The sequence below is a fragment of the Malaya genurostris genome, chromosome 2 (genome assembly GCF_030247185.1).
Source record: "Malaya genurostris strain Urasoe2022 chromosome 2, Malgen_1.1, whole genome shotgun sequence".
Classification (NCBI taxonomy): domain Eukaryota; kingdom Metazoa; phylum Arthropoda; class Insecta; order Diptera; family Culicidae; genus Malaya; species Malaya genurostris.
In genome coordinates, this window is record NC_080571.1 from 105,564,662 (window position 1) to 105,587,440 (window position 22,779).

At 36.8% G+C, this 22,779-nt stretch overlaps 1 protein-coding gene across 1 annotated transcript in view; it reads right to left on the reverse strand.

Annotated features, from left to right (window-relative positions):
• Nucleotides 1–384: 384 nt before the first annotated feature.
• The window catches only part of LOC131432135 (ankyrin-3-like), a 165,215-nt gene continuing 142,820 nt past the window's right edge, over nucleotides 385–22,779 (reverse strand). Inside the window, exons 7-13 of the mRNA XM_058598236.1 lie at nucleotides 12,286–12,489; nucleotides 10,741–11,484; nucleotides 10,493–10,673; nucleotides 10,157–10,424; nucleotides 10,047–10,064; nucleotides 9,588–9,973; nucleotides 385–5,687 (exon numbers count right to left, since the gene is read on the reverse strand). Coding sequence (XP_058454219.1) covers nucleotides 5,374–5,687; nucleotides 9,588–9,973; nucleotides 10,047–10,064; nucleotides 10,157–10,424; nucleotides 10,493–10,673; nucleotides 10,741–11,484; nucleotides 12,286–12,489 — 2,115 coding nt within the window. The 3' untranslated portion in view covers nucleotides 385–5,373. The remainder of the gene's footprint in view (nucleotides 5,688–9,587; nucleotides 9,974–10,046; nucleotides 10,065–10,156; nucleotides 10,425–10,492; nucleotides 10,674–10,740; nucleotides 11,485–12,285; nucleotides 12,490–22,779) is intronic.

Here is a 22,779-nt window from a genome sequence, read left to right on the forward strand (position 1 = left end):
ATACGATTTAGTTGCTTGACAATCACAAGCAAAAAGTATTTAGGAGTTTTTCTTATTACTTAGTTCGTGACCGGTATACATTGACATTTGGCATTTATGCTGTACGCATGTTGGCATTTTTGCGATGCCCAATAAATTTAGTTTTTTGAGTTAACTTTTTCGCGCTAGTAGTATCGATAATCTCAGTTAAGCTTTCCGTTTTGGATCGATTGTAGACTGCAATTATACTTCTTTTCTCATTGCAACCCTGCTTCATCGATTTGTTTTTGTTTTGATTGCTTTGATTCGTTCTAAATTTGGACTAGAAACCAAAAATCGTACACATAATGACAGAACTAAGGAAGAAAAACAAATAAAATGAACATAGAATTGAAATGAAACATGTTTGTTAGTTTTCTTCAAAAGAACTAAATTTATTGGGCACTCTCTAGAGCTGGTTAGCAATCAATGTATTCTAGTGTCATTGTTTCATCTTCAACTGCTGTGATTGCATTTTCAAATATTTGATTATAGTTATGGAAATATTTTCTTGTAGTTGATTATCATTAAATACATTCGTTTTGTTTTTTGTTTATCAATACGTTTGAAGCTAATACGAGAGATCTAACATATTTTCAAAGTACTGAGATCAAAAGATCGATTTTTTTCGGTAGAGTCTTGGCATTGTTTATAGTACTATGTGTTCTCATGTATAATTTTCGTAGGTTTCAAGCAAGGGTGTAACTGTTATTGTTGTGTTAATGTATGTAGTATGGAATACATGAACGTTTGGTTCAATATAGTCAGTGGTACTGATTAATTTAAATGCTTTAAGCCCTTAGTCGTGATTGCATTCTAATATCAGGACTGTGAAAATCATTCCGATAATATATGACTAGAATCCTTCACTTTCATCATTGATGTCGGAGTAAAAATGACGTAAAAACGATCTTATTTTCAAAAGTTGTGATTTTGCTTTAAATAGCCTGACTGCAATAATTGGAAAGTAATCGAAAACTATATATGAGGGCTGCAATTTGCTGATGGCTTCTGATTCCTATCATCGAAAATTTAGGATTTTACCATTACCTTTTCGCAATTGTGTTCTTTAAATGAAATCGGACGATATTCTTTGTTTTTTTCCTTCACTGTAAGCCAATATCCATAGACTGGTTCCGGTAAATTCTGTATTAATTTTGTGGTATCTTTCGATTCATTTCGATTATAAAAACAAGCTACGAAACTCTCTTGCACACTTGCGAATTGACTGCATAATCAAGTTGCGCATAGAAATCGACATTGAATTTTCCTATGCGCTGGATCGAAATAGATTCGTTTTATGTGAAATACACACTAAAATCAATTATCACATAACCAGAATACTGAAAATTAGTTTGGTGATCCGGTTTGCCTCGGGTTTGATTGTATCTGACTTATTGGATTGAATAAGAGAAGATTTAGTTTTGATTTCGTAGCATCTAACTCACATTCATAGTTTTAACAAGTGAGTACTGAGTTAGGCATAACCGTACCGAGCTACACCGGTGAGTGTATGCTTAAACCACAGAGCTGCCAACATAACCCAGATTTTCGGTTTTGTTTTTGCTGGTACTCAAAACGAGCACGAGCATTAATGTACGAAAACAAAAGTCAAACCGTTGCGTGATGTATGCCGTAAACGATTCAATTTCATGTCTCGAGCTAAACACAACTGGCTACTGAACCGAATGCGTTTTCCAGCATACGAGAACATGTGTTGAGAATTGGATTGAAATGGCATCGATTCGAACATTGGCTGCCCATGGCAACTCTGGTGGATGGGGAATACAAGCGAGACAGTGTCAAAAGAATCTGATGCAATGTTTTGATATACAAACACATAAAATCACAACTTACAAATCGTCTCTCAGTTGGTTCTAATGTTTGATGTGCTCATCTGCTGATTGCTTGGCACTACGATGATCTCGACGATGTTTTCTCTAAACAAATGATTACCCAGTTACTCTCAACTCGCCCTGTGATGCTACTGAAACCGATTTGCAGGTGAGCTGAACTCAGTGATGATGAAGTACGGAGTTGATTATTTCCAGCCCTGAGCTCACAACGTGACATTTGTACCGTATGCGTGATAATGTTTGCACTATCGTACAAATAAGATTTACGTTTTACCTGTACATACAATGTTTTACATTGCCTTGCTTTTCTTTGCATGCACGTGAGCTAAATCTTATACCATGGTATACTGAGTACAAAAAGAAAACGATTTTCTTAGTTAGACTTTTTCCCGGTGCACCGTGGAGAGAAGCAAAATGGCGATGGAAAACGGTCCTAAGCGAAATGTTGTATTTCAACAAGATGGGGCTCTGTACCACATCTCGAACTATACTCAGAAGTGGTTCGTCTGCCATTCTGGTTGTAGGATTTGTTTACGCCATCCAGCCCCGATCTTAATCCACTTGAGTACTCAGTATATTGGTGCAAAAGCAAGTTCCTGGTAGTCATTAAGAACATCAATAGATTTATCAAAATTTCCAAAGCCGAGAAATAGAAAAAAATTGTTTAAAATGAACTTGATCATAAATTTGCGATCAGTATTGCTATCATAAATTGATTCTACAAGAAACAAGAAACAATTGTTTTGAATATATTTCTTTGGTTTCATCTGAATCTATTGAGTTGATTCTCGTTTTTAATCATTTCCTGCCCACTACGAAATGTATCAAAATGTGAGAACTTTTTGTATAGAATGAAATATACAGTTGCAAATAATTGATACTGGTTGAAATCGGCATAATTTTCATGCTGTGTCTGGAGTTTTTTATGCAAGAAATTCTGATCAAACGATTTGAATTTGAATCGAAAAAAAGTTCAAATTTGTCGAATTTTTCTCGGAAAATGTTCTCTAGTGGTTCCGTAATTTTAAAGGTTTGGCTCGCAAAGTTCTCGCTAGAACTTTGAATAGGATAGTAAACTAAAGTTGGTCATAGCAGCCCTTGAATTCACGAATCGTACACGTAAGAAAATGGTGCGGAATATTGTGTTTTCTGGGACCAACATACACATGATTTAAAATAATATTCATGCCTTGTTACTTTTTTTGCGTGTTGAAACATGACAATTTGCGTTTTGGGCATGTTTGACACAGATTTAAGTAAAACTCAAGCATTTAACAAATTACGTTTTTATATATTGAGTCATACGTAGATTTCTTTCACTTGCAATTTTTTTATCGTTTTTCTGCCCATGATCAATTCTGAGTCAACAAACTGCGGAAGCAATTCCATACCAAACAAGACAATGAATCTGAATTTTTGATCAGAACAGCATTTGTTTGTACTTGTTTACATTTAAATCTGTAAAACTGTCAATTTCAAGTGCCGGTGCATTGAGTTTTCACTCAAATGCGTAGCGTTTCCCTGAGAAAAAGTGCAGAGATCGCATACAAATAGTGCACTAATTTCAACGTTTCGCTGAGTCAGTTGTCAAAAATGGGAGGTGTGAGCATCGGTCTTACCAACCAGTTATCCTTTGATCGAGCCCTGATCTGGAAGGATTCTTTGAGTTTAAAGGATCGTATTACTAGCCATGCAATCGGCTTCAAAGTTTATTGAAACAGAACGGTCAAAACTCACCCAAAAGTTATATAATACCGAGACATTACTTTGCTTGAGCATCGGAGCAGTTCGTAACGCGATTCGGAAGTATAATGAGAAGTTTACCTCAGAAGTCAGAACCAGGAAAAATTTGGAAGTAAATTGAACTCTGCGAGCTAAAATCTGAACCAGAAAATCGTGCGAGCATTTTGTCAAACCACGAGCGCATAAGTTATTACGATAAACTATTGTACGGAAACTCAGCATTTATAATGAATCCATTGCATAATAGACGTGAAATTCGATTATATGGCGCTTCCGGAAGACTAATTCTGCACGGTCCGTTCTGGATAAAGTGTTGAAGATGATGATAAGCCGATTTTCACAGAAAAAAAATTGTAAAAAGGCAATGGTTTGGCAAGCGATTTGTAGGTGTAAAAGGCTTTCGAATCTATTTGCGACAACAGATACGATGATAGTTTAATTTCGAAAATGTTCACAGAGCCACTTACTCCATTTGATCCGAAAACCAGTTCCATTTTTAAGGATTCGAAAACCAGTACTGTTTTACTCGGATTTGGCATCAGTGCATTACGCGAAGAACACTGTAGCTTGATACAAACCCAACGGAGTTAAATTCGTACCCAAGGAGACTCTAAACTCTCCCCAAGATTTTTTGAGCCCTTGCACAGGTATTTTGGAATTAAAATCATGTCAAAGCTAGAATAAAGCCGAGACCAGATTGTGACAAATTTGAAAGTAATATCAAAATAGAAAATGAGATTATAGCATTTCGCTCGGTCTTTCTAACCGCATGTAGTCAATTTGTCTTACTGTATTCCGACTATAAGTCGATATAACTTCTAACTGGTATTGGAAATGTTACGGATTCTCAGTTTTCTTGTTAACCGAATTGAGGATTTAGATTGTACCGTTAAAGTGATTTGTTCAGAGCAAAACAAAACATTGGCCCTGAATTGGATACCGCTTAAATCCTTCACTAACAACGCTTTGAAAAAAAATCTGTACTCTATATTTGATTTCCATACAAATGCAGTAATTTGTTTATGTTAGTACTATGTTATTCGTGTATAATGGGTTTATAATGGATGAATCAATAGGCTGATAATTGTAATTAGTAAGCCCTCACTTCTAGCCTTTTGAATTGCACATTCTGATTAATTTGTTTATACGACGGAAAACAGTGTAAATTTATCGTTAAATTTGGTTACAAATCTAACAAAACCTTCCAGCGCTTCAGTCGTTCGTATTCGGTTTTTTCTTTGTCTATGATTGTTGGATGATAGAGCAAGAGATACCGTGTCGTTTCGTTAATTCCTGTTTATAATATTTCATTGTAACGTATTGCATTTTGTGTTGATATAGTATGTTAGTTTGGAAAGCAAAATTTTACTTTTAAAGTGAATGATTAACTCCTAAATATGAACTTTTAAGTGGTTAATTAGATTGTTAGAGAATGTATTACACTGTGGTCTCATTAATGAGTGACTAGACGAATAAGAAAAGATTCTAAATACTTTTTCGAAATACTCGATGCTGTTCATATGAGCAAAATTAGATTACTAAAAATATTACAAAGAAGCAAATTCCGAGCTGTTTTCTTCGTTTTAAAACATGCTATTTTTCGCTTATCTGAACCACAGCTCAACTAAAGTCAGCAAAATATAAATAGTCAATAATGTTGGCAGCCTTATGACGCCTATCATAAGTCAGCCTAGCGCAGTCGAATGGTAAATTGTCTCGGTTTCGTATTTGTTTAATTCTTCCTCACTACGCCACTTTACCAGATCAGCGAAAAGCGCTTCTTCTTCGGTACATGGTTAACACTGATTTTGCGCAACTTTTCGGGCGCAACACCTTTGCGTGGTTTGAACAAATTTACCTGTAGCCCGACTTTGATCTTCTTGGTGAGGGCACCTTGCGGGAAGACCGCCTGCACCTGCGGTACGACAGTGCTGGACACCATGCCGCCCTCCGGTCCGATTGCGTGTACCTCCTGACGGATGCGCGAGATCACCGCAAAGTATTGGGGGAAATCGTAGGTGACGAAACGGCAGATTCGGCCACCGCCGAGCTCGTCCAGTTGGGCAAGTTCTGAAATGTAGATCATTGATTGGAATTAGTTGATGTAATACTCAACGCAATAATTACAGATGAATTCATTGGGCCGAGACTACAAAAATATCGAGCAGAAATATTTGAAATCATGTGTCACATTGCAAGCTTGGGAATGAGTCAACATATTTGAGCAGTTATATCAGCAAATTATGTTAAGTTTTTGAGTCAAAAAGGCGTCATATAAAAACTGGATGACTCCTTGTAGTAATAAAAGTTTGTTGCACGTAACACAATCGCATGAGTTCAAACTAAGCGATGTCGGATTGCTGATAAACAAGTGGTTATTTGCTTGGTACTGCCATCGGTGTCGAAAGTTGACTTTTTATAATACTCCTAGATGCTATCATAGTCCGTCCTGGTAAACTAACCGAAATAAAAACACTCACTTAGACAACGTTATGCTCTGCTTAGCCTAGGTTCTGAAAGGTGTCAACTTTCGAATGACCAAACAATGTCAAATGACCAAAATACGAATACTTTGCTTCGGTTTTGTGAAGCAATACTGCAGAAAAGGTAGTTCGAAACTGCTCAAAAGTTCAAACTCAAACTCGAAGCAAATGCTCCTAATGTGATCTAACTCTTGAAGTCAATTTATCGACCAGAGACAAAAGATCTCACTCTAACTAATGGCTTTCGTTTTTCTACAGGGTGATTTTTTAAGAGCTTGAGAACTTTTTTAAACAATAAAACGCATAAAATTTGCAAAATCTCATCGGTTCTCTATTTTAAACGTTAGATTGGTACATGACATTTACTTTTTGAAGATAATTTCATTTAAATGTTGACCGCGGCTGCGTCTTAGGTGGTCCATTCGGAAAATCCGCTTTTTTATCGACAAATTTTGTTCAGCGATGAGGCTCATTTCTGGTTGAATGGCTACGTAAATAAGCAAAATTGCCGCATTTGGAGTGAAGAGCAACCAGAAGCCGTTCAAGAACTGCCCATGCATCCCGAAAAATGCACTGTTTGGTGTGGTTTGTACGCTGGTGGAATCATTGGACCGTATTTTTTCAAAGATGCTGTTGGACGCAACGTTACAGTGAATGGCGATCGCTATCGTTCGATGCTAACAAACTTTTTGTTGCCAAAAATGGAAGAATTGAACTTGGTTGACATGTGGTTTCAACAAGATGGCGCTACATGCCACACAGCTCGCGATTCTATGGCCATTTTGAGGGAAAACTTCGGAGAACAATTCATCTCAAGAAATGGACCGGTAAGTTGGCCACCAAGATCATGCGATTTGACGCCTTTAGACTATTTTTTGTGGGGCTACGTCAAGTCTAAAGTCTACAGAAATAAGCCAGTAACTATTCCAGCTTTGGAAGACAACATTTCCGAAGAAATTCGGGCTATTCCGGCCGAAATGCTCGAAAAAGTTGCCCAAAATTGGACTTTCCGAATGGACCACCTAAGACGCAGCCGCGGTCAACATTTAAATGAAATTATCTTCAAAAAGTAAATGTCATGTACCAATCTAACGTTTAAAATAAAGAACCGATGAGATTTTGCAAATTTTATGCGTTTTATTGTTTAAAAAAGTTCTCAAGCTCTTAAAAAATCACCCTGTATTATTGGTCGATCGATAGTTCTGAGATGAAACGGTGGCCTTTATAACCGTTCTTGCATGCTTTTTCTCTTACAATTCACTCACAGATCAACTCACCCTTCAGGTCTCACACGAGAACGACACAACCTCACAAAATGAAGTGGATGAACATCGTTTGACAGCTATCAGTGGTTTTGGTCATATGTTCAGTCTTTATTATTTTTTGTCTATTCTATTAAATTCCATCGCATTCCATAGTATTCCATGGTACACAAACCACTAATAAACGTCAAAGATGAACTTTATTTACCGTTCATTCGTTGTCATCATGTAAAGCCCAATTGGGATACGTTCACTTCACGAAATTTCCGCTTCATTCTGGTAATAAGGGTCGGTAGTATGAAAATGAAAACATAAAACAGAGCTCAGTTAAGCCCTACCGGCCTCTTCAACCACGGATGTTGGAGTGTAATGCAATCAACATCTTATTCAAGTCGTTCCATATCTCATTAATTGAATTCAATAATGAAGTTAAAAGCTGTAACACGTTTTTACCACATTGAATTGTAATTGATTGCATCTGATAATGATTGCAATACAGTCCAGCCCACCAACCATGGGAGGGATAGCATAGAAATTCAAAACAATACTTTTCAATTAAATGTATCATTGTCATGGTTGCTTCGACTTTTCTCTCTCAATTTCTTCTCTTTACTCTTCTTTACTTTACTTTACTTTACGGACCGTAAAACTCAACAAAAACACTACTTCTCAATCAACCTAGAGGTGTGTTGATGGAAAGAAACTCTAATGGTGCGATAACACATTATTTTCGTAAAGCGTCTTTTTTACACAAAATAATAAGTTTGGGGAACACTATTCTTTGGATGAGCTACCAGGAAGAGGCAGAAAACCTGAAACTGGACCAGAAAGTGGTCTCTCTAATCATGAAGAACAAATCAATGTCAATACGTGATTTGGCCAAAAAGCAGGAACGAGTGTCGGAATGATCCAGCGTATCAAGAGGCGAAATTACCTGAAGACAGAATCATGAAGCAGAAAATCTCGAAACAAAGTGTAGAACAGAAGAAGCGAGCAGCAACAAGGGCCCGGAAATTGTATTCGCGTCTTTTGCAGTGTCCGGATGCATGCGTTTTGATGGACGATGAGACTTATGTAAAGGAGGACTCAAAAACCCTTCCAGGTCCACAATACTTTACTGTCGTCGTTGGGGAGGATGTGAGCTATGCGGACAGGTCGGATCAAGTGGAGAAATTCGATCGAAAGGTACTGTTATAGCAATCAATATGTTCCTGTGGTTTGAAGTAAATCATTTTTTATACTACCAGAACTATAAATGCAGAAATCTATTGATGTAAGTGTCTCTAGAAGAGATTGCTGCCTTTTTATAAGAAGCATAATACACCTCCACTGTTTTGGCCGGATTTAGCGTCGGCTCTCTATGCCAAAACCACACTCAATGGGGTTGCGGAAAAGAGTATAAATTTCGTTGAGAAAAACATCAATCCACCAAATTGCCTCAGCTTCGACCTATCGAACGTTACTGGGCAATCGTGAAGAGGGTCTTCAAGAAGACTGGTAAGGCAGCTGGGAACATGCAGGAGTTCAACAAAATTTGGGCTCAAGCGTCCAAAAAATGCGTTGCATCACTTGTCCGGAACTTGATGAAGAGCGTTCGATCAAAAGTTCGAGAATTCGTGAAGGAATAACATAAATTTCATCCGGTTTTCATTATGCTCAAGTTTAACCTCGTACAATAAAGGGTCAATTTTTAGTTTGAATAAAATATCGTTTTTATCATAATTTGAAAGGAGAAAAATGGAAGCTCCTCTCCCCCTAGAAAAAGGGTGACAACGAGATTCAATACAAAAACAAAATTTATCTAAAAACTCAGCTAAATCGGCTTCGTAAAGCTCGTACGCAAATAGGCCTGAATAAAATATCTTTTAAATAAAAAAACAAATGTTTATTTTTGCTAATATATCAGTAGAATGAAAATGTACGGTAGTTCGACTGTTCTAAACTCGTCAAAGGATGAAAAACTTCGCGTGACATTCGGTAGGTTTGCGTTGCTTAGCCATGTCTACATGGACAAAATTAGTCTAACTGCCTGGCATTGAATCCCACGTGTAAAGCTTTACTAATGGTTAGGACAAATCATGAGAAAACAGAGAAATCCTTGGTTCAATCAGAGTATAATCTTCAAGTTTAACGAGGTTTTCCACTAAAACCCAGAACAATCTGCGGCCCCGTCATTTTTCCAATGGAAATCGACACAAGCACTCCTAATTTGTTCTCGTACTAACCTTCGGGCTCAAAACACTCGTTCAGCACGTCATGAACAATTTCGTCGGACATGTCGATGTTATGCTCGCGCCATGTTTCTCCATTATCCGATCGAAGAATGACGATCTCACGCTCCTTGCCCCGCAGGGAAGCAAAGTGCGGTACCTCCATGATGACCGGTCCGAGAAATTTAGCTCCCACTGGACCGAGTTCCAGAACGCGGCTGGCCAACGCCTCACCCTCCATCAACGGTGGTGGATGCATGGTACGCTGAGGTTTCACATAGCGACAAGTGATTCGTGTTGGTTGTGCAGCCGAACGAGGTGGAACGATGATGCGCACTCCGCTATGACGGCATCCACGCATCGCTCCACCGCGAGCGTCCACCAAGAAGGAAACCAGGAAACTGTGGGATAGTGGAATAAATGCGAATTAGTGATTTGTTGATTATTTTCATGACAAGATCCTATGGCACTTACTTCTTCCAATGTAGCTTTCTGCTAGGATTGAATGTTAGTCCGGCAGCGTGTTAGAGTGTTAGAATGTTAGACCTTAACCGAGACATTCAGGGGTCTGTTGCGATACTCACCCGACGTGAGACTGACGTTCGATGTTGATATTGTCAGTGAAATCGGTAACCGAGATACCCGACTGTACCATCGAGGCGTGCTGGGGGCTGATGGAATCCTCCATTGCAGTTGGTGGAAACTGGTGTGATTCGCTACTTTGAACCATCCTGTTCGAATCGTGACGTTCATCCCGTGTCACGTCTATCGGCAGCGAATCATCTCCAAGGGATTTCATCTCATCCACGGTCAAATAGCGATACGGTTGATCGGAGAGTACGGTGTCTTCGCCTGAGAGTTAACAGATTTAGTTTAACTATGACGGAAAACCCGAAAAATAAGCACTGGCATTCAATTACCTCCTTCTTCTTCGGAATCGGACATGAACGTTTCGTGCATGGCTTCCGGAGCGACAACACGATACTTCTCCTCCGAAGGCGGTTGATCTGGTGTAGCCTTCGTATCGGTAACTGATTTCAGTGATTCAAGCACACTGATATATCCCAGCTTCTGGGCAATTTTTAGAGATGTTTGTCCATTCTATGAAAAACAAAATTGAAGGAATTGTATAACGCTACCAAATCGTATAACCGCTACGTTAACTTACATTAGTAACGGCATTAGGGTCTGCCTGATTCTCAAGCAAGATATTAACAATGTGACAGTGTCCTTGCTGTGCAGCTTGGTGGAGCGGTGTGTATCCGATACCGGTAGCAGCGTTGACATCTACCCCCTGTTGTAGAAGGTAGCGCACCATGTTGGCCTGACCGAAATGAGAAGCAACATGCAGTGGCGTGTAACCAGCCTTCGTTGCAGCATGTGTATCAGCACCGTGCTTGACCAGAACTTGTGCTACATTGACTCGGTCTTCCTGAGCACACAGATGCATTGGGGTTAGCCCGTTACGTGCCTGGTGGTCTGGGTTAGCCTTGTTCTCCAGCAACAACGCCGACATTTCGTGGTGGCCTTCCTGTGAGCTTAAGTGTAGTGGCGTAAATCCAGCCTTGCTTTCAGCATTGGCTTGGGCACCATACTGTAATAACGTGGTAGCAATATTCATTTGATTTTTACGAGCCGCAATGTGCAGAGGAGTATGGCCGTTCTTAGCAGTGGCATGAGGACTAGCGCCTTTTTCTAGTAGCAGCAGAGCAACGTTCTGATGATCGTAATGACTAGCAACATGCAATGGTGTTACACCGTTCTTGCCCTGGGCATCGACTGGGGCATTTTTAGTTAGCAGCTGTTCTGCCACCTTAATGTGCCCGTACTTGGCAGTAAGATGCAATGGAGTGAAGCCTTTCTTGGTAGCGGCATCGATCTGCGCACCATGGTCCAGTAGGACTCCAGCAACCTGAAATGCAAAACATGAGATTATTGGGTACTGGTAATATACTTGAGGACTCAGCGGTCAACTGAAACTTGACCGTGTTGTGTCACTTTAAACAAGATGCTGTTAAGTATGGCCTATGGTTAGCGAACCACTAGTCGATGTTAGTCATTTTAGTATCGATTTATGAAACATGCTTCTCAAGCAAAACAAAATAAAATCGTAAATCAAAATATAACTACCTGTTCTAAACTTCCTGTCGAAAAAAATGCAACCAATTTTTTAAGATAAATTAAGTTTGCTGAAAATCTCGTGTTCCAAAATAATACGAGCATAGAGAACAAGTGAGCGTGGGCAAATGAACATTTAAACATAAAGAGAGTAAACAAAAAGAAAGTGGTTTGATTCACATAGAAAATAACATTTATTCCAACTAAAAATTGTAAGCAACAAGTGACTAGAAATGTTTTGTTTTGTTGCTCACTAAGCACCTCTGAAAAAAAAACAACAATCCTGCGTAACATAGAAAATCCACCTGCATCCGTTTGTGCGTAGTTAATTTGATTTCGAATAGCCTTATCGAATCTACTCGACAAGTCGTGTCATTTTTTTTTGTTTGTGCCGATCGAACAAGTTTTCGTATCTAAACTGCTTATCAATCACAAATGAAATCAACGTAACATAAAAATGTGTTTCTAAAACCATACGAAAAAAATAGCACCTAGTTTCCTATATAAAGTACTCCTGGTGTCTGATCCAGAACAACTGCATCAGATAGACCGTGTCAATATGATCCATCAGTTTCTTAGCTACCAGGTTCTTTACCTCGTCCTGGCCTTCCTTGGCGGCAATGTGAAGCGCCGTGTACATATCCTTGGTGACGGCATCGACCTGGGCACCGTGCTGTAGGAGCAGCATCACGATATCCACATTGCCGAGACGGGATGCGATGTGCAGCGGAGTCTGCTGTTCTCGGGCCCGAGCGTCCACCTGGGCTCCGTTACGCAAAAGTATGCGAATGATGTCGGTCTGTGGAGGAGACAATGAGGAAACTGTTGTTAATTCATTTTTATTTCTTATTTAAATGGTTATGAATCAATGAATACATGGAAGCAGCTCAGTCGGTGTTGAACAGTCGTTCGCACCGCACGCGTATAGCTCTTGGCTCCTGGAATTTTTTTCTGGCTGCCTAGAGTTTCATTGATTCAAGGCTTTAGTCTTTTTCAAGGCTACCTGAATCACTAACAGTCTTTTTAAAGACTATCAATTAGTCAGCCTTTCTCAAGGCTATGCAAAGAGTGATATTAGAGTGACTAAGTGATACAAAGAGTGATATTAGAGTGACTAAGAAATTAATCAGCCTTTTTTAAGGCTAGCTATTCAAAGAACTATTCTTCGAACTGATCAGTCTTTATTAAGACTACCACAAACTCAGTCTTTATCAAGACTTTTCCAAACTAGGAGTTTAATCGAAGACTAATTTAGCCTAGTTAATTTAATTTAAAATTTCATTTATTTCAAAAATGCCTGCGTCCAACCGGAAAGGCAACAAGCCTAAGGCTAAAAATAATTCAATACGGAATAAATCACAATCCGTTAGTCAACATTTTTCTAATAACATTCATGATCTTATAGAATCTGAATGTAAAAATAAAAGACAACGGACGGATTTCCCTTCCGTTGATTCTATGCCGTCTAACAATATTTACGAGATTCTTCCTGAATCCGATTGTAGCGACATAGAAGAAAATTCCTCAAAAATTCTTAAAATAGATGCTTGTCGTTCTGGGAAGAAACAACAATCTATGCCACCAGTGACGGTGATGATTTCCGACTTCAAAGCATTCCGGATTGAGCTTTCTACTTTTCTCCCAGAAGTAAAAGTCTCATTTCAAATCGGACGAAGAGGAGAATGTCGAGTCTTGGTTGATGAATTGGAAGATTACGAACGTCTTAACCGATATTTGTCCGAAAAACTTCATAAATTTCATCATATGATATTAAAATCAGACAGACCCTTCAAGGCTGTCTTGAAAGGCTTATCAAAAGATCAAAGTACTGATGAACGAACTAAAAGAATTGCTTGGTTTTGCCCCTTTCCAAGTAATACTTATGAAAAAAAACGAATGGTACTTCTAAACCACGCTCTGGAATTTCCCATGAACTTTACCTAATACACTTCAATCGAAGTGATGTAAACAATTTGAAAACTTTAGAAAAAGTACGTTTCATTTCCCACCTTTAAATTCATTGGGAACATTATAAACGGCATAATCGTATTGCAAACTTAACGCAATGTCGTCGTTGCCAAGGCTACGGCCATGGAACCAAAAATTGTCATATGGATATACGGTGCTTGAATTGTGGTAGATCGCATTCGAAAGACGTTTGTCCAATGAATGGAACCACTGATAAATTTTCATGTTCAAATTGCGATGGAAATCATAAATCCAATTATTTGAAATGTCCTGTCAGGGAAAAAAATTTAAACGCTCGTTCGCTTAGCCAACAAGCCAAATCAACGACCTTAAATTTACAGAACATACGTGAAAATCAAAAAACCGTTACAAATTGAAAGCTTGGGAAACGAAGTTGAAATCATTCATGGAATTTATTTCATCGCTGGAGCATATTTTCCATTCCAATGCACCGGCGAACAATTAAATTTCTTTCAAGGCGATTTGCAAAAACTCACAAGATATCGACCGAAATTTTTCGTAATAGGGGACTTAAATGCTAAGCATGTCCAGTGGAATTGTAGGCAAAATAACAGTAATGGTAAAATATTTCATAATCAACTCTCAGCTGGTTACTTCACAGTTCTTCATCCCAGTAATCCGACTTGTTTCTCTTCCGTGAAAAACCCGTCTTCAATTGATCTGGTTCTAACAGATCAAAGTCACATTTGTAGTGAACCGATTACACATGCTGACTTTGACTCAGATCATCTTCCTGTAACATTCAGACTTTCCAACGAAGCTTTAATTAATCCAATTAGTTCTATATTCAACTATCATAGAGCAAATTGGTTGGATTACAGATCTCACATTGAAAATCATGTGGATCATGAAACTATTTTAGAAAATTCTGCGGACATCGACACAGCAATTGATAATTTGAATCATTATATTATCGAAGCTAGAAATCTTTCAGTTCCCAAAGCTCAAACTAAATTAAATTCTCCTATCATCGATGACAATCTTCAACTGCTCATTCGGTTGAAGAATGTTCGTCGACGACAATATCAACGTTCTCGTGATCCTGCTATGAAAAACATAGTTAAGGATTTACAAAAAGAAATTAAACATAGATTTACTCTTTTGCGAAATGAAAATTTCACTAAAGAAGTTGAACAAATTAAACCATATTCTAAACCTTTCTGGAAACTTTCTAAGGTTCTTAAGAAACTTCAGAAACCAATTCCTGTTCTCAAGGAAGGAAATCAAATACTTCTTACAAATGGCGAAAAAGCTCAAAAACTTGCTCAGCAGTTCGAGAGTGTCCACAATTTTAATTTGAACGTTGTGAGTCCTATTGAAAATTAAGTCTCACTGAAATATGATCATATTTCAACCCAAGTGTTATCACAAGATGGCATTATTGAGACGAATTTTGATGAAATTAAATCAATTATTAGGAAACTTAAAAACATGAAGGCTCCTGGTAATGATGGAATTTTTAATATTCTTATTAAAAATCTTCCCGATGTTGCCTTGAGACTCTTGGTTAAAATTTTCAACAAGTGCTTTTCATTAGCTTACTTCCCAAAAAGATGGAAAAACGCTAAAGTAATTCCTATCCTCAAACCTGATAAAAACCCAGCAGAAACATCAAGTTATCGACCAATTAGCTTACTTTCTTCTATAAGTAAACTTTTTGAAAAAATTATCTTGTTGAGAATGATGTCTCATATAAATGAGAATTCAATATTTTATCAGAGCAGTTTGGATTTCGTCATGAACATTCAACTACTCATCAACTTGTAAGAGTTACAAACATGATAAAAGCAAATAAATCTTCTGGGTTATCCACTGGAGTTGCTCTTCTAGACATAAAAAAAGCATTCGACAGTGTTTGACACAAAGGTTTAATAGCAAAAATGTCTGATTTTCAGTTTCCTATTTATTTGATCAAAATGATTCAAAATTATTTAACTGATCGTACTCTTCAGGTTAGCTATCAGAATTGTAAATCTGAATTGCTACCCGTACGAGCAGGTGTTCCGCAGGGTTCGAGCGTAGCTGCATTCTTGTATAATATTTTCACTTCTGATCTTCCAAATCTACACGTTGGTTGTCAGAAATCGCTATTCTGTAACGATACAAGTCTGTTAGCCACAGGTAGAAATCTAAGAGTGATCTGCAGTTGCCTACAAAGAAGTTTAAATATTTTCAGTGATTATCTGTCAAAATGGAAAATTAAACCAAATGCAGCAAAAACGCAATTAATTATCTTTCCTCATAAGCCAAGAGCTTATTTTCTTAAACCAAACAATAATCACATTCTCAAATTGAATGGCTTGGAATTGACATGGTCTGATCAAGCTAAATACTTAGGTTTAACGTATGACAAAAAACTCACTTTCAAGGATCACATTGAAGGAATCCAGGCCAAGTGTAATAAATATATTAAATGTTTATATCCTTTTATAAACAGAAATTCTAAGCTCTGTCTAAAAAACAAATTGTTAATTTATAAACAAATTTTCAGACCAGCCATGCTTTATGCAGTACCAATTTGGTCAAGTTGTTGTTCCACCAGGAAGAAAACGCTTCAAAGGATTCAGAATAAAATTCTGAAAATGATTTTGAAGCGTCCTCCCTGGTATAGTACAAATGAGTTACACAGACTCACAAATATAGAACCATTAGATGTAATGTCACATAATATTATATGCAAATTCCGACAAAAATCGATGCAATCTTCAATTGAATCGATTCGCTCTCTGTATTAGTTAGTAAGTTAGTATATAAGTTCCTTTTCCCCATTACACAATACAAGTAGGTTTAGAATTTTCCCTACACAAAAATCTCAGAATTCCGGAAGCAAATGATGTCCTCAACCAAATCGTATATATAAAAGGGCTGAAAAGTCACCACTTGTGGCTGAACACCCAATTTAAATCATAATAATTTAATTTTAACTCATATTCCAATAAATAATTATTAAAAAAATGGACCTAAGTGAGGGACTCCAGAGTTGACTGCGAAAGGCACTGTGATGAAGTCTCCGATCTTCACAGACATTTCGCGACCAATTAGATACGACTCGAGCCAATTTAGCAACGATCCACTGAAACCAAGTCTATTGAGTTTTGCTACTGCTATTTGGTGGTTTATTTTGTCAAAGGCTGCAGAGAAATCAGTGTAGATTGCATCAACCTGTAGGCGTGCTTGTAGAGATCGAACTTTTTTTTTTTTTTAATAACTATTTATTGGAATATGAGTTAAAATTAAATTATTAAGATTTGAATTGGGTGTTCAGCCACAAGTGGTGACTTTTCAGCCCTGTTATATATATATATATATATATATATATATATATATATATATATATATATATATATATATATATATATATATATATATATATATATATATATATATATATATATATATATATATATATATATATATATATATATATATATATATATATATATATATATATATATATATATATATATATATATATATATATATATATATATATATATATGATTTGGTTATTACCATGAAGACATCATTTGCTTCCGCAATTCTGAGATTTTTGTGTAGGGAAAATTCTAAACCTACTTGTATTGTGTAATGGGGAAAAGGAACTTATATACTAACTTACTAACTAATACAGAGAGCGAATCGATTCAATTGAAGATTGCATCGATTTTTGTCGGAATTTGCTTATAATATTATGTGACATTACATCTAATGGTTCTATATTTGTGAGTCTGTGTAACTCATTTGTATTAAACCAGGGAGGACGCTTCAGAATCATTTTCAGAATTTTATTCTGAATCCTTTGAAGCGTTTTCTTCCTGGTGGAACAACAGCTTGACCAAATTGGTACCGCATAAAGCATGGCTGGTCTGAAAATTTGTTTATAAATTAACAATTTGTTTTTTAGACAGAGCTTAGAATTTCTGTTTATAAGAGGATATAAACATTTAATATATTTATTACACTTTGCCTGGATTCCTTCAATGTGATCCTTGAAAGTGAGTTTTTTGTCATACGTTAAACCTAAGTATTTAGCTTGATCAGACCATGTCAATTCCAAGCCATTCAATTTGAGAATGTGATTATTGTTTGGTTTAAGAAAAGAAGCTCTTGGCTTGTGAGGAAAGATAATTAATTGCGTTTTTGCTGCATTTGGTTTAATTTTCCATTTTGACAGATAATCACTGAAAATATTTAAACTTCTTTGTAGGCGACTGCAGATCACTCTTAGATTTCTACCTGTGGCTAACAGACTTGTGTCGTCACAGAATAGCGATTTCTGACAACCAACGGGTAGATTTGGAAGATCAGAAGTGAAAATATTATACAAGATTGGAGCTACACTCGAACCCTGCGGAACACCGGCTCGTACGGGTAGCAATTCAGATTTACAATTCTGATAGCTAACCTGAAGAGTACGATCAGTTAAATAATTTTGAATCATTTTGATCAAATAAATAGGAAACTGGAAATCAGACATTTTTGCTATTAAACCTTTGTGCCAAACACTGTCGAATGCTTTTTCTATGTCTAGAAGAGCAACTCCAGTGGATAACCCAGAAGATTTATTTGATTTTATCATGTTCGTTACTCTCACAAGTTGATGAGTAGTTGAATGTTCATGACGAAATCCAAACTGCTCTGGTAAAAAAATTGAATTCTCATTTATATGAGTCATCATTCTCAACAAGATAATTTTTTCAAAAAGTTTACTGATAGAAGAAAGTAAGCTAATTGGGCGATAACTTGATGTTTCTGCTGGGTTTTTATCAGGTTTTAGGATAGGAATTACTTTAGCGTTTTTCCATCTTTTTGGGAAGTAAGCTAATGAAAAACACTTGTTGAAAATTTTAACCAGTAGTCTCAAGGCAACATCGGGAAGATTTTTAATAAGAATATTAAAAATTCCATCATTACCAGGAGCCTTCATGTTTTTGAGTTTCCTAATAATTGATTTAATTTCATCAAAATTCGTCTCAATAATGTCATCGTGTGATAACACTTGGGTTGAAATATGATCATATTTCAGTGAGACTTCATTTTCAATAGGACTCACAACGTTTAAATTAAAATTGTGGACACTCTCGAACTGCTGAGCAAGTTTTTGAGCTTTTTCGCCATTTGTAAGAAGTATTTGATTTCCTTCCTTGAGAGCAGGAATTGGTTTCTGAGGTTTCTTAAGAACCTTAGAAAGTTTCCAGAAAGGTTTAGAATATGGTTTAATTTGTTCAACTTCTTTAGCGAAATTTTCATTTCGCAAAAGAGTAAATCTATGTTTAATTTCTTTTTGTAAATCCTTAACTATGTTTTTCATAGCAGGATCACGAGAACGTTGATATTGTCGTCGACGAACATTCTTCAACCGAATGAGCAGTTGAAGATTGTCATCGATGATAGGAGAATTTAATTTAGTTTGAGCTTTGGGAACTGAAAGATTTCTAGCTTCGATAATATAATGATTCAAATTATCAATTGCTGTGTCGATGTCCGCAGAATTTTCTAAAATAGTTTCATGATCCACATGGTTTTCAATGTGAGATCTGTAATACAACCAATTAGCTCTATGATAGTTGAAAATAGAACTAATTGGATTAATTATAGCTTCGTTGGAAAGTCTGAATGTTACAGGAAGATGGTCTGAGTCAAAGTCAGCATGAGTAATCGGTTCACTACAAATGTTACTTTGATCTGTTAGAACCAGATCAATTGTAGACGGGTTTTTCACGGAAGAGAAACAAGTAGGATTACTGGGATGAAGAACTGTGAAGTAACCAGCTGACAGTTGATTATGAAGTATTTTACCATTACTGTTATTTTGCCTACAATTCCACTGGACATGCTTAGCATTTAAGTCCCCTATTACGAAAAATTTCGATCGATATCTTGTAAGTTTTTGCAAATCGCCTTTAAAGAAATTTAATTGTTCGCCGGTGCATTGGAATGGAAAATATGCTCCAGCGATGAAATAAATTCCATGAATGGTTTCAACTTCGATTCCCAAGCTTTCAATAACTTTAGTATTGAAAGAAGGTAAAATTCGATGTTTAATTTGCCGTTGGACAAAAATGGCAACTCCCCCACCTATTCCAGTAAACCTGTCAAATCGATGAACCACATAATGTGGATTACTTTTCAATTTTACATTTGGTTTAAGAAAAGTTTCTGTCACAATGGCAATATGAATTTTGTGAACTTTGAGAAAATTATAAAATTCATCTTCACTCGATTTCAAAGATCGAGCATTCCAATTTAAAATATTCAAATAATTATTTAACATCACTGTTAAATTTTAAATTCATTATAATATTATTTGCAAATTTCCATCCGATTTGAAATGCTTCAAAAAGTGATGAAGTCGAATTCATTTGGATGATCATTTGAAAAAGTTGATCTTGTAGGTAGATCATTTTATTTTCAGTTATATCGCCTAAATCGACTTCATTTAAAGAAGCGAATGGCATTGAAGGAATATTTATAGGTAGACTGCCATTAGAAGAAGATGATTTGGCCGGTCTACCTATAAATAAATTGTTTTCGTTAGAAGAAGAACTGCAAGGCGGTCCTGTGTTTTGATTATTTACATTAGAAGAAATAGGTGATAGATTTCTACCTAATATACCAGCATAACTGACATTAGAAGAAGATGATGACGAGGTCGATCTACCTGTCAATAAATTGTTTTCGTTAGAAGACGAATTGGCAGGCGTACCTGTTTTTTGTTTCGAAGAAATCAGTGCCTTAGAAAAATTAGGCGTGGCATTTGTAACGGTTTTTTGTTTTTCAGGTATGTTCTGTAAATTTAAGGTCGTTGATTTGACTTGTTGTCGAAGCGAACGAGCGTTTAAAATTTTTTCCCTGACAGGACATTTCAAATAATTGGATTTATGATTTCCATTGCAATTTGAACATGAAAATTTATCAGTGGTTTCATTCATTGGACAAACGTCTTTCGAATGCGATTTACCACAATTCAAACACCGTATATCCATATGACAATTTTTGGTTCCATGACCGAAGCCTTGGCAACGACGACATTGCGTTAAGTTTGCAATACGATTATGCCGTTTATAATGTTCCCAATGAATTTTAATGTGGGAAATGAAACGTACTTTTTCTAAAGTTTTCAAATTGTTTACATCACTTCGATTGAAGTGTATTAGGTAAAGTTCATGGGAAATTCCAGAGCGTGGTTTAGAAGTACCATTCGCTCTTTTTTTCATAAGTATTACTTGGGAAGGGGCAAAACCAAGCAATTCGTTTAGTTCATTTTTAATTTCATCAATACTTTGATCATTTGATAATCCTTTCAAGACAGCCTTGAAGGGTCTCTCTGATTTTATATCATATGAATAAAATTTATGAAGTTTTTCGGACAAATATCGAATAATACGTTCGTAATCTTCCAATCCATCTACCAAGACTCGACATTCTCCTCTTCGTCCGATTTGAAATGAAACTTTTACTTCCGGGAGAAAAGTAGAAAGCTCAGTACGAAATGCTTTGAAGTCGGAAATCATCACCGTCACTGGTGGCATAGATTGATGTTTCTTCCCAGAACGACAAGCGTCCATTTTGGGAATTTTTGAAGAATTTTCTTCTATGTCGCTACAATCGGATTCAGGAAGAATCTCGTAAATATTGTTAGACGGCATAGGATCAACGGAAGGGAAATCCGTCCGTTGTCTTTTATTTTTACATTCAGATTCTATAAGATCGTGAATGTTATTAGAAAAATGGTAGAGATCGAACTATAAAAGATGTGTAGCAGAGTAAGTTTGTTGCAGTTGATCGTTTCGGTATGAATCCGTGCTGAGTTTCTGAAATGTAGTTGTTGCTGTTGTGTTTCAAGAAATCCAGAACTATAGTTTCAAATAATTTAGATACGGCACATAGTGCAGCTATACCACTATAACTGGATACATCGGCTTTATTTCCCTTCTTGAAAACTGGGAAAATAAATAATTTTTTTTCCAAATATTTGGAAATGTTCCTGATCTAAGAGAAAAATTGAACAACATCGACAGTGGAATAAGAAGACTCTTTGAGCACCTTTTTAATACTAATGAAGGAATACCATCCGGTCCAGCTTTGGAAGATGATTTCATCTTAATACACGCTCTTTCAATCATAGCAGTTGTTATGAAAGGGTGAGAACTAGTTGGAGAGCGGCTAGGAACATTGATGATAGTTTTGGAGATCTGATCACTCGAAAGAATTTCATTGTAGAATACACTGCTGAAATGTCGTTGAAATAAGTAGCAAATATCAGAAATCGCCGATGATTCAACGTCATCAAGAAACATCTGATCGGGTAGTCCTGATTCTTTCCTTTATTCGTTCACGTGGTTCCAAAATCTTTTAGGGTTGATTTTTAGATTATTTTGTACTCGAAGGAGGTGAGCATCGTATAACATTCTGTTCAGTCGTTTATAGCGGTTGTTAAGGTAGATATAGTGAGATCGCAATTGAAGCGAAGGCCGTTCAGATAATTTCCTTAGTGCAGACCGTTTAGCGCATTTAAAACGTTTCAAGGTCAGATTCGCCCATGGGGGATGTATCGGTTCACGACGAATTTTTTTTTGGTATAAATTGATCGATGGAGTACGAGATTACATGAGACCATAACATAGCAGCAGAATTGCAGTCGCCACTAGAAAATAAGTTTTTCCATTTCAACGAGAGCAGAAACTGGTTCATAGCATCGAATTTTCCATTTTTGTAGTTTGTCGCTTCGGAAATGGTATTGAAAACGACGGGCGTGTCTTCTGGTATAGTGATTGAAGGGGAGGGTGATGGCGATAAGTTTTAACTAGTGGAGAAGGTGCAACGGTTATGGAACATTTATCTGATAATTCATAACTGACAAAACATAGGTCCAGAAGCCGATTGTTGTTGTTGTGTTATCGTTCAGTTGAATTAATCCGGCAGTATTGTAATCGTCCAGGAGTCGTGATGTAATATTCGTTTTGGAAGAAGATGTAGCATCTGGGTGAAGATATTTACAAGAGCCGTGAATCCATTAAAGTCTCCCAAATTAACGATTTTGTCGTTTAAACTCATTCGATCGCTTATCGACAAAAGTGAACATAAGTGTTGTTCAATC